The 14,909-nt window shown below is 38.4% G+C and overlaps 1 protein-coding gene across 1 annotated transcript; it reads right to left on the bottom strand.

Moving 5' to 3' along the window:
- Window positions 1–9,935: 9,935 nt before the first annotated feature.
- On the bottom strand, window positions 9,936–10,313 carry LOC145819447 (late embryogenesis abundant protein At1g64065-like). Its single transcript, XM_082913441.1, has one exon. The coding sequence runs from the start codon at window positions 10,311–10,313 to the stop codon at window positions 9,936–9,938; it is 378 nt and encodes a 125-aa protein (XP_082769567.1).
- Window positions 10,314–14,909: the final 4,596 nt, after the last annotated feature.

Genomic DNA, 14,909 nt, shown 5'->3' with positions numbered 1-14,909 from the left:
GCTGGTGTTAGCATTTCTGCAGAACCTTGGGATAAGGCTTTAAAGCCATCTTTACCTAGTCCCAAAGAACCACCTGATCCTAACTTTTCTTCTCTCCCAAAAGTTAGTCTTCCCAACATATCCTCTATTTCTGAGTATGGTGATTCCAGAGGAGAATCAACACAGAGTCCAAACAAGCATGACCTATCTTTCATTAGATCAAGAGAAAGAAGCCATTCACCTAATAGATGCCGATTGGTGGATCGTAGAGGCTCGTCTCATAGTCGAGTAGGAGGAGATGGACACTTACGGCAAAAAGAACACCATGGTCAGAGTGAGTTCCATAGCTTCATCAGTCAACGACAAGCTCAGAGTAAGGAGGATATTGGGGACCCCTGATTTTGTTTCCCTTCCATCATTCCCTAAATCTGTCTCCATGAAGCTACTTGTTTGGAATTGTAGAGGTGCCGGTAACAAAGCCTTCAGACGCACTATGAAGGAACTGGAGAAAACTCACAAACCTTCTATCATTGTCCTGATGGAAACAAAAGTTGAGCTTAGTTCTATGGGTCTCTTCTTCAATAAACTTGGGTTTACAGCCTCCTCTCATGTGGATCCGGTGGGACGTAGTGGGGGCATCTGGATTTTGTGGGATCCATTCCGTGCGACGATAATGGCTCTTGATGTTAATGCTCAAGTCATACACGCTAAGATTAAGCGTGATAACTACTCAGATTGGATTTTGTCGGCTATTTATGCTAGCCCAAATCCGCGGCTTAGAGACACACTTTGGGAAAATCTGGAAGATGTTGCTCAGAATATGAATGACCCTTGGTTATTAGCCGGTGATTTCAATGATATTGCTTCTCAAGGGGAAAAAAGAAGCTTCAACTCCATTGCAAGCCAAGCCCGAACTCAGAAATTTGCAGCTAGGATGAATATGTGCAAGCTCATGGACTTAGGTTGCTCAGGGCCTAATTTAACTTGGTCGAATGGTAGACAAGGTATGGCAAATACTCTGGAAAGACTTGACCGAGCTGTTTGCAACACCGAATGGAGAGTTGCCTTCTCAGAAGGAGCTGTTCAAAATCTGCCTCGCACGTACTCAGATCACTCTCCGATGGTAGTGTACACTCAAGGTATGTCTATTTCTAACCCCCTAGCTAGGCCTTTTAGAATGGAGGCTGCATGGTTCATCGATCCTAATTTTAAAAACCTTGTTGAGAAAGCTTGGGCTGATAGTAAAAATTTGTTCCTGAGGCTATAAATCTTGTTACTAAGAATGCTATTGCCTGGAATAAAAACTCTTTTGGTAACATTTTTCAGAGGAAATGATGGCTTTTGGGTCGTATTGAAGGCATCCAAAAGTCCCAATCTCGTGTTTATGCTCATAATTTATTTTTACTTGAAAAAGAGCTTGTTAAGGAGTATAATACTATCCTCTATCAGGAGGAACTATTTTGGTTTCAAAAGTCGAGGGCTAACTGGATTACTGTAGACACCCCATTTTTGACCGCCTTTAAGACTTGGACGTGACTGATGGTTTACTTGGTGGAGAAAGGTGTGCAGGGGAAATGTGCAATTTCTTCGGTAAAGAGAGAGTCAAATCTCAAACTTCATACCCCTGTTCTGGACCAAAAAAATCTTGATCAAAATATTTTAGTCTTAAAACCCTCTCTCTCAAAAACGTTTTTGAAATAAAGTTCCTACGATGTTCTAACGCTCGCATTTTGTTAAAAGTTGCGCTTTTCGGTAAACCGAGCAAGGACAAAGTGGAAATGAATGAAGGAGAGATGAAATCTTTGAAAAAATATTTCAAAATACCTTACTTAGGGGTTTGAAGTTGAAGAAAAGAGGAGAAGAGGGAAGAAATCCAGTTGGGGGAGAAAATGGGCATGAACCGTTAAGAAAGAGTCGAGCAGCCCTCGCCAAATCGGGCCTATTCATTGGCATAATTGGAATCAAGCTATGAGGCCACCACCGTTGGAAATAATACTTCTGGGGCTTCATTTTTCACTCAAGAATCTCCGAAATCCAATTCCGGACGGGGAAGATATAGATGATTGAAGTAGGGCATCACTCCGGTTGGACTGAAATCTGCGCGGCTTCACCAAAAAGGGCATAACTTTTTCCACAGGAGGAATTTTAATGCAAGGTTTGCGCCATTGGAAAGCTAACGTCCGGGGCTTAAATGTGGATACTTGAACGGCCACCATTGGACCTTCCTACCACCCACCGGCCACTTTTATTTCCGGTAGTCCATTTTTTTGTCCTGAAAGTAGCTGGCCGGCCAGAAAACCTAGCAGGCCGGCCACCTAGCTGGTGAAATGACCTTTTTGCCCTTTTTGAGCTGGCCGGCCATAATCCTTGCCCCAAGTACATTCTAGCCATGTATTTTGTTTTACACTTCACCCATGTCCGAGGGTTTGGCACTTTTGGAGGGAAACTTGACTCATTTTCCCTCCATTTCCCCCCCCCCTTTTCCCCCTCTTTGGCCTATATATCAGCAGCTCCAGCTGCTGGTTTAGGGTTACAAAATTTCCCTCTAAGGCCCTTGCGTTATATCTCTCTCCCTCTATATTTTCCAAGCTAAAACACCCTTAGCCCTACACCATTTCTTCACCAACCCATAGCCCTACCCTTCCATCCTCCATTACAGCAGTTTGAGGGTGTTCTCCAGAGCTTAGGAGTGCTGCATTTTGGTCCAAGAAGCTACCAAAGTTTGGTCTTCAAGGGTGAGTACCATTCCCACTCTTTTGAGCTTATTCTTGTATCATTTCTTAGCCATACATGCTTACTGTTTTGAGCTCCGGCCCTAACTGAAAGTGGCATTTTTTTGAGCTCTTTTTCACTTTTGTTTAAGGGTCTTTCACTGTTTGAGGCCTCCTTGTTGCATTTGCTTCATTATCCCTCTTGTATGCCATTATCTTGTGTAGTATTTTTGGCTTATGTATAATCTGTTTTGAGGTATGTTATAAACTGAAGAGTTGCTTATTTTGAGCCCTTCTTAAATATTGTTGAAGGGCTCATTACTGTTTGAGGCTTCTATCTTCCACTTGCCTTTATATCTCCATTTTGGCTCCATTTTTGCATGGTTTGTTAGCCTATTTTGCTTTTGTTTTTGGGCTGTGGTCCGAACTACAAATGGCCTTATTTTGACCCCATATTCATGTTTCATTAAGGGTATTTTATGGTTTGAGGCATCTTTTGTATACTTTGTGTTATATCTCTCTTTTGGGCCTTATTTTGTATAGCATTTTGAGCATGTTTGCATACTGTTTTGGGTCCGACCATCAACTGTAAAGTGTATCATTTTTGGCCCCTCTTCAACATTGTTGAAGGGCCCCTTTGTGTTTGAGGCCAGAAACCTCCACTTGCTTCTTTGTCCATCTTTTGGCTCATTTCTTGCATGAGAGCTTAGCCATACATGCACTGGTTTTTGTGGTTTTCCATAAACTGTAAAAGGTCATATTTTGGGCCCCTCTTCAACATTGTTGAAGGGCCCTAATCTGTTTGGAGTCAGCATCTGTGAGTTTCTTCTTTATCTCACATTTAGGGCCATTTTTGCATGCTAGTTTTTCCCTATTTGTGTTTGCTGTTTGGCCTCGCTTAGAACTGAAAACATGCTTGTTTTGGGGCTGCCTTGAATCTGTCTTTACATTCCATATCCAAATGATGCATGTTTTGTATAGCTGTAGGCCAATGCATAGGCCTAGTTTTGCATTTCGGTTTCATTTTCATGCATCGAGTGCCATATTCCTATGATTCGGGGCTGTTTTGGGTCATGTTTTGCTGCTGAAATTTCCATGTTTTCATATCACATTTCATGCCTTGCCATGTCTCGTTAGAGTGGCATTTTGTGCCTTAGGATCGGTCCTCAGTTTGCGTGCATGCGTGCACGCATCTCGAGTTGTCTCATTTTCATCTAATGGCCTCCTATGTGAGTGTGGCTGAGGTCCACTTGCATTGGTGTAAGTCCATTGTGCATTGTGTATGCCATTTCATTTCATAGCATTGTGTATGCTAGGTTGCATGTTAGCGCATTGTGTATGCCATGTTATCTCGTGCATCGTGTATGCCATTTCATAGCATTGTGCATGCTAGGTTGTATATTAGTTGCATTCATGCATGTCATGCATATTGCATTGTGCTTGGGATAGGAGTTAGCCCAAGCACGGGAAACGAGGTACGTTTCGTACTCCGAGTGACGGAACGCTTCTCAATTTCCTGTCACCGACACTCCGGATTATCCATGATGGAGTTAGGTTTTAGTTTTGTTTTCATGTGCATTTATTCTATATTGAGTTGCACAATTCGATCCCTCGGCCATCATGCATCGAGATGCGTGATTGGTGGCACGAGGATCGAGACATGCATACATTTGTGAAAATACATTGCTATGCCCATTTTCTGCTCTCTGTTGCAGCAAATCAAGAATTAGCAACCTTCCAGAGTTTGGCGCGCTTTCCAAGAATAATTGCAAACAGAGGCTAATCGGGGCATCCCAGTGGATTTCCGCGCAAGGCAGCCCAGACATGCATCGCTCATCAGAGTCAAGGCAGTCCCTGGCTTGCATGCCAGTTTATGGCTTTCTTAGTTAATTTGTAAATTAATTAGGAATTTGTATATATTCGGACTGTATTATTTGGACTGTATTATTCGGACTGTACTATTTATTCGGACCCTCTGCGTGGGGGCACAACTGTAATAAGTGTGCGTGTGTGTGATGTATGTCTTCCAACCCCACGTCTTTCTCCCTTTTATTTATCCGCTTATGATGGTTAGATTAGGGCATGTTTCAATTAGCATACAGTATGACAGCATGTTTGCATCATTCATCTGTTTTGCATGCACCGGGCTCGGCGCATCATACTAACTGCATTTGTATTTCAATTCCAAAGTCGAATACTTGTTAGCTGTTGCATCTCATATGCCATGTTTAGAATAGCCGAGCCTGCTATAGTTGCATTTTGCATGTGCTGCATTAGGCATTTCTGCATAATTAGGATCATGCATGGATTTCTAATTAGCTTTTGTTTTAGCTTGGAGTACTCGGTAAGTTTTATGCTTTAGCATCCTTGCATGCGTGTGAGTGACTGCCATAAATAGCATGCTTACCATGAGGCTATTTGCTTATGTGATATAACTGCCTGAATGCTTGTGGGTGAAGGTTGGGTTGTTTAAATTGGAACAAATCATTGACTGTGAGTTTTAAGCCCACTAGATAGTGGCAAAACCATCTTTTCTTAAGCCCACCTAAGGATGGCAAAATCTGCATTTTAAGCCTACTTGCGAGTAGCAAACCATCTTTCAAAAACAAACATGAAATGTTTTGTTCCAATTCAGGCGACCCAATCTATACTTGTATGCTGTGCGCATCACATAGTAATCTAGGCTAATAACCGGAATAAGAACACACAATGTTTTCAAAATTTGATATCATGGTTAGTAGAGGCCGATATTTGATCGGGCGAGCGAGGGTGCTCACGAAGTGACCTTCCCCAATCGTACCCAAGTTCCCGAGCCGAGGCAACTTTGGTGATGACGGACACGTGGCCTTAGGCAAACGAGTCAGGGTTTCCTAAATTTCCCAAAATAAAACATTTAGGTGGCGACTCTGTATCTGGCAAAGCAGTCCATGTTTGGCACTTCTTTCAAAAATTTGTTTTCTCAAAACGATTTGCCAGATTTGGACTATTTGATTCAGACTTAGAACCGTGACAAATTTTAGAGTCCTGAGCTGTAGTGACCCAAAATGAACGGAACGGGACTCACCCTCCCGGGGCGTTCGGGGGACGTCTACAGTTACACAGGGCGAAAGAAATATCAGATTTTTTCATATATCCACCATTGCGCGTAGAAGGAATATGAGAGTTACCACTCTCAAAATTAGTGAGGGTGTTTGGATCTCGGATCCTGTGGAGCTTAGTAACCATGTTTAGTGCTTCTTTAGAAACCTGTTTAAATGTGATGTTATGCATACTATTCCCAATAAGCCTGTTATTTTGCATCCCATATTTTCTATTGATGATAATCGTTTTCTTTCTAAACCTATCTCTAATCAAGAAGTTTGGGAGGCGATTAAGAGTATTAAGGCCTTTAAGGTGCCTGGGAATGATGGCATTCAATCTCTTTTCTACCATACTCATTGGGAGATTGTTGGCCCCTCTGTGTGTAATTTTATTCAGTCTTGTTTTGCTAATAAAAATATCCCGGATAATTTTAAAATTACTTTGATTACCCTTATTCCAAAAATTGAAAATCCGGAATCACTGACCCATTTTCATCCCATTAGTCTCTGTAATGTTTTGTATAAAACTTTGACTAAAGTGTTAGTTAGTCGTCTCAGATCCATTTTGTCTGCTGTGATTGGTCCTTTTCAAAACAGTTTCATCCCTGGTCGCTCCACTTGTGATAACATCATTATTGCACAAGAATTTTTTCATACTCTTAGGGGTAAAAAGGGTAAAAAAGGTGACATGATTTTAAAAATATACCTTGAAAAAGCCTATGACAATGTGTCTTGGCAATTTCTTCACCAAACTCTTGTTGATTTCAATTTAAATGATCACTGGATTGAATTAATCATGAACTGTGTTACTAATGTGAAAGCCTCTGTGCTTTGGAATGGTGAGAAGTTGAAAGAATCTAATATGGAGAAAGGGTTGAGGCAGGGTGACCCCTTCTCTCCTTATCTCTTTGTTTTGTGTATGAAGAGACTCTCGAGCATGATTATGGCCAAAGTGAATGATAAGGGGTGGAAAGGGGTTAAGGCTTCGGCCCAAGGCCTTGTTATCACACACTTATTTTTTGCTGATGACTTGCTTTTGTTTGGTAAAGCGGATGAAAAGAACTGTCATATCATCATGGATGTTTTGAATGAGTTTAGTTCTCTTTCAGGTCTCAAGATTAATCTTTTAAAATCTAAAATTTTCATTTCTCCTAATGTTATTAATGTTAAGGCCAAATCCTTGAGTAGATTGTGTGGTATCTCTCTAACTCAAGATTTGGGTCATTATCTTGGCATCCCTTTGCTTCATAAAAAGTGTAACCGGAGTTACTTTCAATTTATTATTGATAGGATCCAAAGAAGATTGTCTGGTTGGAAAGATAATCTTCTCTCGATGACAGGGAGAGCCACTTTAATACAATCAGTTACTTTCGCTCTCCCCTCTTATGCTATGCAAACTATGGATGTTCCCATAAGCATCTGTAAGGATATGGATAGACTGAATCGTAACTTTTTGTGGGGAGATTCTGAATCTAGTAAGAAAATTCATCTTGTGAATTGGGATACTGTGTGTAATAATAAAAGAGTGGGTGGGCTTGGGCTTCGTAAGGCCAAAGCTCAGAATCTTGCTCTTATGTCCAAAATGGGGTGGAAAATTCTCAGTAATGAGGATTGTTTATGGGTGAAAGTGATTAAAGGTAAATATCTTTTAAAAGATTCCCTTCTTTCTTATGCTTCCAAGAGAAACTCCTCACTAACTTGGAAGGGCATTCTTAGAACCAGAGATATCTTGAGAAGAGGTATCAAGTGGGGTGTGGGTGATGGTGCTAAAATTTTCATTTGGCATGATTGGTGGTGCGGAGAAGCTTCTCTCGCTTCACAATACCCCGATCATAGTTCAATCAATATGGATACTGTGGATAAACTTATGAATGATGTTGGGGAGTGGGATGTGAATAAGATCAAGGCTTGCATTCCAAGTGAAGCCCTTGATTATGTGCTTAATGTTAATTTATCTCGTTTTGTTACCTACCCTGATACTCCTCATTGGAAGGGGTCCACCAGTGGCAATTTTTCTGCCGCTACAGCCTATCAAATGGCCTCTAGTTCGATAGACAATTCTATTAATATGGATTGGGTTTGGAAATTAAAAATTCCACAAAAGCTTAAAGGCTTTTTGTGGTTGACTCTTCATGGTAAACTCCTTACCAATTCTATGAGGTTAAAAAGCGGAATTACGGACAATGCAAATTGTCCTAGATGCAATCATCTTTTGGAGGACGTTGAACATTTGCTCCGTGGTTGTACTTATTCCAGATTTGTTTGGCATGAATTAATGGGAAGCTATCAAAGTTCTAGGGCCATGTTGAGTCCTTTTAATGTTTGGCTCAAATCCAATTTACATAATAGCATGGACGTGGGTCCAGATTGGGGCCTTATTTTTGCTGTTACTATTTGGCAAATTTGGAAAGAAAGAAATAGAAAAGTTTTTCATGATATTGCTCCTTCTTGGCAGAGAACAATTTTTCTAACATTTAATTATGTTAATGAGATTAAACATGCTTTCTCTATTTCTTTGACTAGTAATAGATTAACTCATGTTATGGTTAAATGGATTCCGCCATCTGCAGGTAAAATCAAGCTCAACATTGATGGTTGTGCTCGAGGTGATCCAGGTGAAGAAGGCTTTGGCGGAGTATTTCGGGATAAAGATGGCTCTTGGTTGTGTGGATTTTTTGGCAAGCTTGATTCTTGTTATAGTTTGGAGGCTGAAATGTGGGGTATCTACAGGGGGTTAACAATGGTGCTAGAGAAGGGTTTGCATGAAGTTATCATCGAGACGGACTTTACCTTAGCTGAAGAATTGCTCAATAAAGGGCCACCTTCAAACTGCCCTTTCAGAAGTATAGTGGAGGATTCTAGACACCTAATCCGCAGACGTAATTGCTCTATTCAACATATTCTGCGAGAGGGTAACAAGTGTGCAGATTTATTAGCCAACATGGGAGATGAATAATTAGAACCATTGGTGGTGGTAGATGAACCACCTATTGTTGTTAGAAGCCAAATTGTGGCTGATATGGTGGGAATGGCATATCGGAGAATCTAGTTCCTGAGTGCCTCCCTTCTTTCCTTCTTTTTTTTTTTTCTTTTCTTTCTTCTGCTCTTGTTTCCTTTCCGATGTATCCAAAAGAGAAGAGAAAGAAACTAGAGTAGCTAGAGGACGATTGGACTAAATTTGTTTGGCACGCATGTAGATGTCAGAGAGTCATTTTATGGGCCTCACACACCCATTCTTTATAGAATTTTTGATAGTTTTTTCAAATTTTTTAGCATTGCTCTTCTTTTCTATAGATATATGTTAAAATGTATGAATGAGTATGAATTTAATATAGTTGAATATGTAATTTACTTTTTACAACTCAACCCCATACAGACATTATAAAGAACAAACAACATCAACTTTATTTCTGTGCCAAAAAAAAACAAAAAAAAAAACATCAACTTTATTATTACAACTCAACACAAAACAACATACAACGTGGGTGTTTGGGAAGTAATTATTTTTTAGATTTTTTGACTATTTTAATAGGCTATTTTAGTTTTGTGTTTGGAAAGATAGATGAATTTTTATTTGAGTTGTTGTATTGAAAAATGTATTTGAAATGATGTTTGAGGCTAAAATGACAAATTTACCCCTAACTTCACTTTTTTCAAAATTGGTCTAAAAGGGCAAAATTGTCATTTCAGCCCCAAAGACTAGGCTGTCACAGATGAGAGGCTACACACTGTCATGACAGTGTAGGGCTGCCGGCTTTGCTTTTTATTTTTATTTTTAATATAAATCATTGATTTAGAATTTTTGAGGCTTTTTGGCTTTTTTAGTGTTTGAGGCTATTTTAGCCTCAAAAGTGGGTTCTCAAACACCCCCAACATAATAAATCAAACTCAACCTGTTACACCTCTCAACCTCTATTTATTTTATCTATAATAATAATAATACAAATTACATTTTTCATTGTTCATCTCATAAAGTAATGAGATCTACATATATGTGAGTCTCAGTGTCTTGTGAGACATGCAATAAGGAATGCAATTTTTGAGATTTTGAAAAATTCAAGTAGAAAAATACTTAATGATCACAATCCATATTTTGAATCACTCCACTAGTCAAATTATGTTCCATGATACAATTCATCTCAGCACTCTTTCTCTTCTTCACAAATTAAAGCTCTATCCCCCAGATCTTCATCAAATAGATCTTCCCTTTCAACCTAGCTTCACTGTTGAGCATCAAAACCCCTGAACCAATATCACTACTCAGTCTCGAAGCATCCAACAAGCCACTCGAGCTCACTTTCGTTATAACAGTCATTCTATATGTGTCCCTAGCTTTCACATTTCCCTTCCAAATCACATCGTCCCCAATGATCACACGTCCATGGCTAATACTCATGGTGGTTCTATCATACTTGTAGTCTCCAAAATTCTTGTTCTTCATTTCAATTTGTGCAATGAGTGTCATGTTGTAGGTTAAATTGCCAACGTAGAGTCCTTCAACGTTGACCGACCTAATTTCAACTCGTGGCGTTTTAACACGCATTGCGACTAGTGCAAAAACCAAGATTGTGACGATTAGTGAAAATAGAGCAAAGATCACGATGAATGCAAAGCGCCTGAGTCTCTTCTTCCTTCTCTCTTTAGGTTGCCCAGAGTTGTAGCAAAAGAACTGGACAAGATACAAGCAGCCTTTTTGTGGGGTGATTCAGAGGTGAGAAGGAAAGTACTCTTAGTAAAATGAAAGGATCTAACCATGGATAAGAAGCAAGATGGGCTGGGCATAAGAGACCTAAGAATATTGAATAATAGCCTCCTTGCTAAATGGTGGTGGAGGTTTGGGAAGGAAGACAACTCATTATGGAAACAAGTCATCTGCATCAAATATCAGTCAGTAGGAGGTAGATGGTTCCCATTTCAGGTGGAGGCAAACAATATCTCAAGAGTTTGGAGTGACATTATTCTTGTTAGTGATTTTAATAGCAACTTGTTCAATTATTATTTCGAGAATGTTGAAATCAAGATTGGTAATGGTGAAAGAATTAGTTTCTGGGTTGATAATTGGATGGGAACCAGATGCTTGAAGTCCCAATTTCCTAGACTTTACTATCTATCAGAAGATAGAGGCATCACCTTGCACTTGCAGTTGACTAGGGCTAGTCATCAAAACAATTGGGATCTGAGCTTCAGAAGACCCTTATTGGCATAGGAGGAGACTAATCTACAGAGATTAAAGGTTGTCTTAGAGGAGGGCCCTTTCTTGAGATTGGAATCTATGGATATGTTCTGGTGGAAATCTGATCTCTCACTTATGTTTATTGTCAACAGTGCTGTTAAATGGTGTGAATCATTGAATGGACCTCCTTTGGCAGTTATTGATTTGATTTGGCATAATTCCTCTTCTTCTAAAGCTCAATTGTTCTCTTGGTTGGCTTGGAAAGGGAGGATAAAGTCATCTGACTACTTACATAGAATTGGCATCCTCAATGCAGCAGTTAGCTCTGACTGTGTGTTCTGTCAAGCTGAGGTTGAATCACTTAACCATGTGCTGTTGTTGTGCCCTTTTGCTTGGAAAGTTTGGTCCAACCTAATGAAGTGGTGGGGTTTTCTTTGGGTCTCTCCTAGTTCAGTAGTCATGTTAATGCACTGGTGGCTAGGCTGGAAGTTTAGAAAAAAGGAAAAGCAAGTTTGAAGATCAATTCTGATTGCTGGCTTATGGTTCCTCTGGAAATGCAGGAATGATTATCTGTTCAATGGACAGCAGCATACCTGTGAAGATCTCAGTGAGCTTATTAAAGTTAGAGTGGCTCTTTGGCTGAAATCTCACTCAATTGGGCAAGGGTATACAGTGAATGAGTTTGTGTTTAATATTCGTGAAGTCAGAAGCTACTTGTAGTGTATCTGGTAGAGCCCTATAGAGGAGTTGCTGCTGCTCTGTCTCAGATTCTGTTAATCTTACTTTTTTGTTATTGGTCTGCTCTTCTCAGCTATGGACTGCTATGTGTCTTGTTTTATTTGTTACAGAGTTGATGTATGAGTTACTCAGTTGTGGGCTGTTACTGCTGTGTAAGGTAGAACAGCTACTATGAACTGTTGTGGAGTTGTTATATTTGTTCTGTTTGTTCTGTTCCCACCTTTAGTTCTGTTTTGTTGGTTGTGGCTGGTGTATGCCTGTTTTAAGCTCTTTTTGTTGGCTGCTGCTGATATGAGTCATGTTTCTATCTGCTTCAGAGTTGCTACATGAGTTAATCTAGTTGCTTGGTGTCAAGCTCTATTGGCTATAGAATGGAGGTGTATGGTTGGGCAGTTTGCTTTAGAGTTGCAGCTGGATTGCTGCTGCTGTATGAGGATGAAGGATTTTCGACCAAATCTGGGGGATTTGAGGATGTTGGTTATTATTGGTTGCATAAAGTTGCACTTCTTAAGTTTTTGTCCTGTGGTTGTCCTTGGCTGCATAAAGATGCACTTTCTAAGAGTATCTGTCTGTGTTTTTGTGTTCACCTGCTATGCATATCTGTGATTAGTGCATACTGCTGTTGTTTTGGAGCCTTAATGTCTTGGAGGTGGTTTTGCACTCGTTTGTTTTGTGAGTGAAGCAGTGGAGGTGTGCTGTGATGGAGTTCTGTTCTGTTTTTTACTGTGTTGGTGGTTTGCTGTCTTGTTTTTGCTTGTCCCCTTTTCGGTTGGTTTCTTATCAACCTGTTGGCTTTAGTTAGCAGATGATTGTGCATTCTTCTTGGTGCCAACCTAGTTGGGATTAGGATGGTTTACAATGATGCGTTTTGCTCTTACCTCTCCTCTTTGTTGATGTATACCATGATGTATTTTTGTTATGTTATCATTAATAAATTGTTTTTTATTTTGCTGATCATATTAAAAAAGATTGTGCCATGGAAGGCTCAACAGGCGTGAAAGGAGTTGCACCTTTCTCGGTCATTGTTTGTTGTTTGAGAGGATGAGATGTTGAGATTATGGTTTATAGTATGAAGATGGTGTGTAAGGTAGGAAAAAATGGAGATGGATTTTTGAGATGGGTTTTAGGGTTTGTCATGTGGTGTGTATATATAGTGTTTTCTAATAGATAATAGAGTGTATGTTTTGAATAGTGTATATGAATGGATTTTGTATTATCAAACACGGAAGACATGATCGGTTGTAATAATTTGACAATAATAATGTATTAATTTTTTAATTTTAAAATAAGGAAAAAATGCATTTGTGTTTAATAATAAAAAAGTGTTAGTTTACTAGGTAAAAGGTTGTAGGAATACGGGAAGAAAAAAATATGAAAATATCATATATGTGTGGATTTTGTATTATCAAATATGGAAGACATGATCGGTTGTAATAATTTGATAATAATAATGTATTAATTTTTTAATTTTAAAAAAAAGGAAAAAAATTACTATGAACATGCATCCGACATATAACATGAAATTTATTGCATATGTGTTTAATAATAAAAAATTTGTTAAAATCCTTTTATGCACTATCCCAAAAATTGTAATTCAAGAGGTTATGAGGGACGCTTAAGTGTTAGTAAGGTGAGATTTTATGATAAGCCTACAGTAATGGTAATCTAATTTTACTAACGTATTAATATGTATTGTGTAATGGTGCCAAAAAATAAAAAAATAAAAAATAAAAAATCTACATCCAATTATAAACCATTATATAGGTATAGTAAATGCTTGTCATCACTTTTACTCTATTTTTTTATTATAATAAAACACGTGATCCAACTATGTATGTTTAAAATTATGGCAAAATGATATCAAAATTTTCAAAATTAAACACTCAAAAACATCATAATTTTGTTTTTATTTTAAATCTAAATCATTGAATTATCACAATAAAATATTTTAAATTTGTATTATGAATTACCATTACAATATGAAAGTAAGGAGAATTATAGTGGAGAATCCTTATTCACGATAAATCTTATTATGTAAATGGGCTAATAATTAAATTGTGTTGAGTGATAGTTATATTTAATTATTGGGTTTATAATTAAATAATAATATAATATTATATTGAGTTTTTACTGGTCTATATGAAGACCTTTTACAGCCTACATGTTTGACGTACGGAAATGAAAGCTTCTGATTGGTCCAATCGCATGCCTTTGCATTGAAGACTCTTTGAACCAAAGCAATCTTACTAGGCTGCTCGCTCAACAAGTTTTAATTGATTCAAAATACGAAAATGTTTTTGTAGCTCGAAAGTTTTTTTCTTGAATTCTCCGATTGTTCAAAATGATATCGTTTTGGATAGTTTTTTTTTTTTTTTTTTCCTCCTTGTGTCTGAAACAGAGGGAGTGAGAGGGAGAAACAGAGGAGAGGGGGAGAAAGAGAGAGGAGGAGAGGAGAGAGGGAAACAGAGAGAGAGACGGCGATGGCAAGGCAGGGCGACGGTGATGGAGGGTGCGACAGTGGACGCTCACCCTTGCGATTTTTGTTTTTTTTTTCTCTCTCTCTCTCTCTCTCTTTTTTTTTTTTTTTTTGGCTCTGAAGATGAAGATGATGTGTTAATGATGGTGATGGTGATGGTGATGAAGATGTTGTTGTTGTTGATTTTTTTTTTTTTTTTTTCTTCTTCTAGTAGATTTAGATCTGAATCCAGATCTAAAGGGGGAAAAAAATGTTGGCTAATGATGATGTGATGAAGAAGATGTTGATTCTTCTTCTTCTTCTTTTTCCTCCTCTTCTTCTTCTTCAGACAAACAGGAAGGAAAAAAGGAAAAAAAATAATAATAATAAAAAAATAATCCCAAAACGACGTCATTTTGGGATTACAGGTGATTCGGGGGGCTTCCAATGCGAGCTACGTAGCGCGATTGTTCAAAATAATGAAAATTTATAATTTTAAATAACAATATATTTTTTTAAACTCATAGTTTGAGACCAATTAAATGATAACAACATGTTTTTCACTCTCGCCTTTTTTTTTTTTTTTTTTTTGATCGGCAAAGAAAATTTTATTAATAAAAACAATCAAATTACATTAATAAAGAGGAGTTTGGAGCTAGGAAAAGCTCCAACCTCCGAGTTGGTGAGAAACCAACAAACAAGGCAAAACAAAGATAAGTACACAAAGATAACAAACAATAGAACAACTGAGTAACTAAGCAAATCTGTAAATG

Source organism: Camellia sinensis, chromosome 2, assembly GCF_055761805.1.
Source record: "Camellia sinensis isolate YWXY chromosome 2, ASM5576180v1, whole genome shotgun sequence".
In the NCBI taxonomy this organism is placed as follows: domain Eukaryota; kingdom Viridiplantae; phylum Streptophyta; class Magnoliopsida; order Ericales; family Theaceae; genus Camellia; species Camellia sinensis.
Note: the sequence above shows the minus strand (reverse complement) of the source record. Positions and strands in the feature narration are given on the sequence as shown.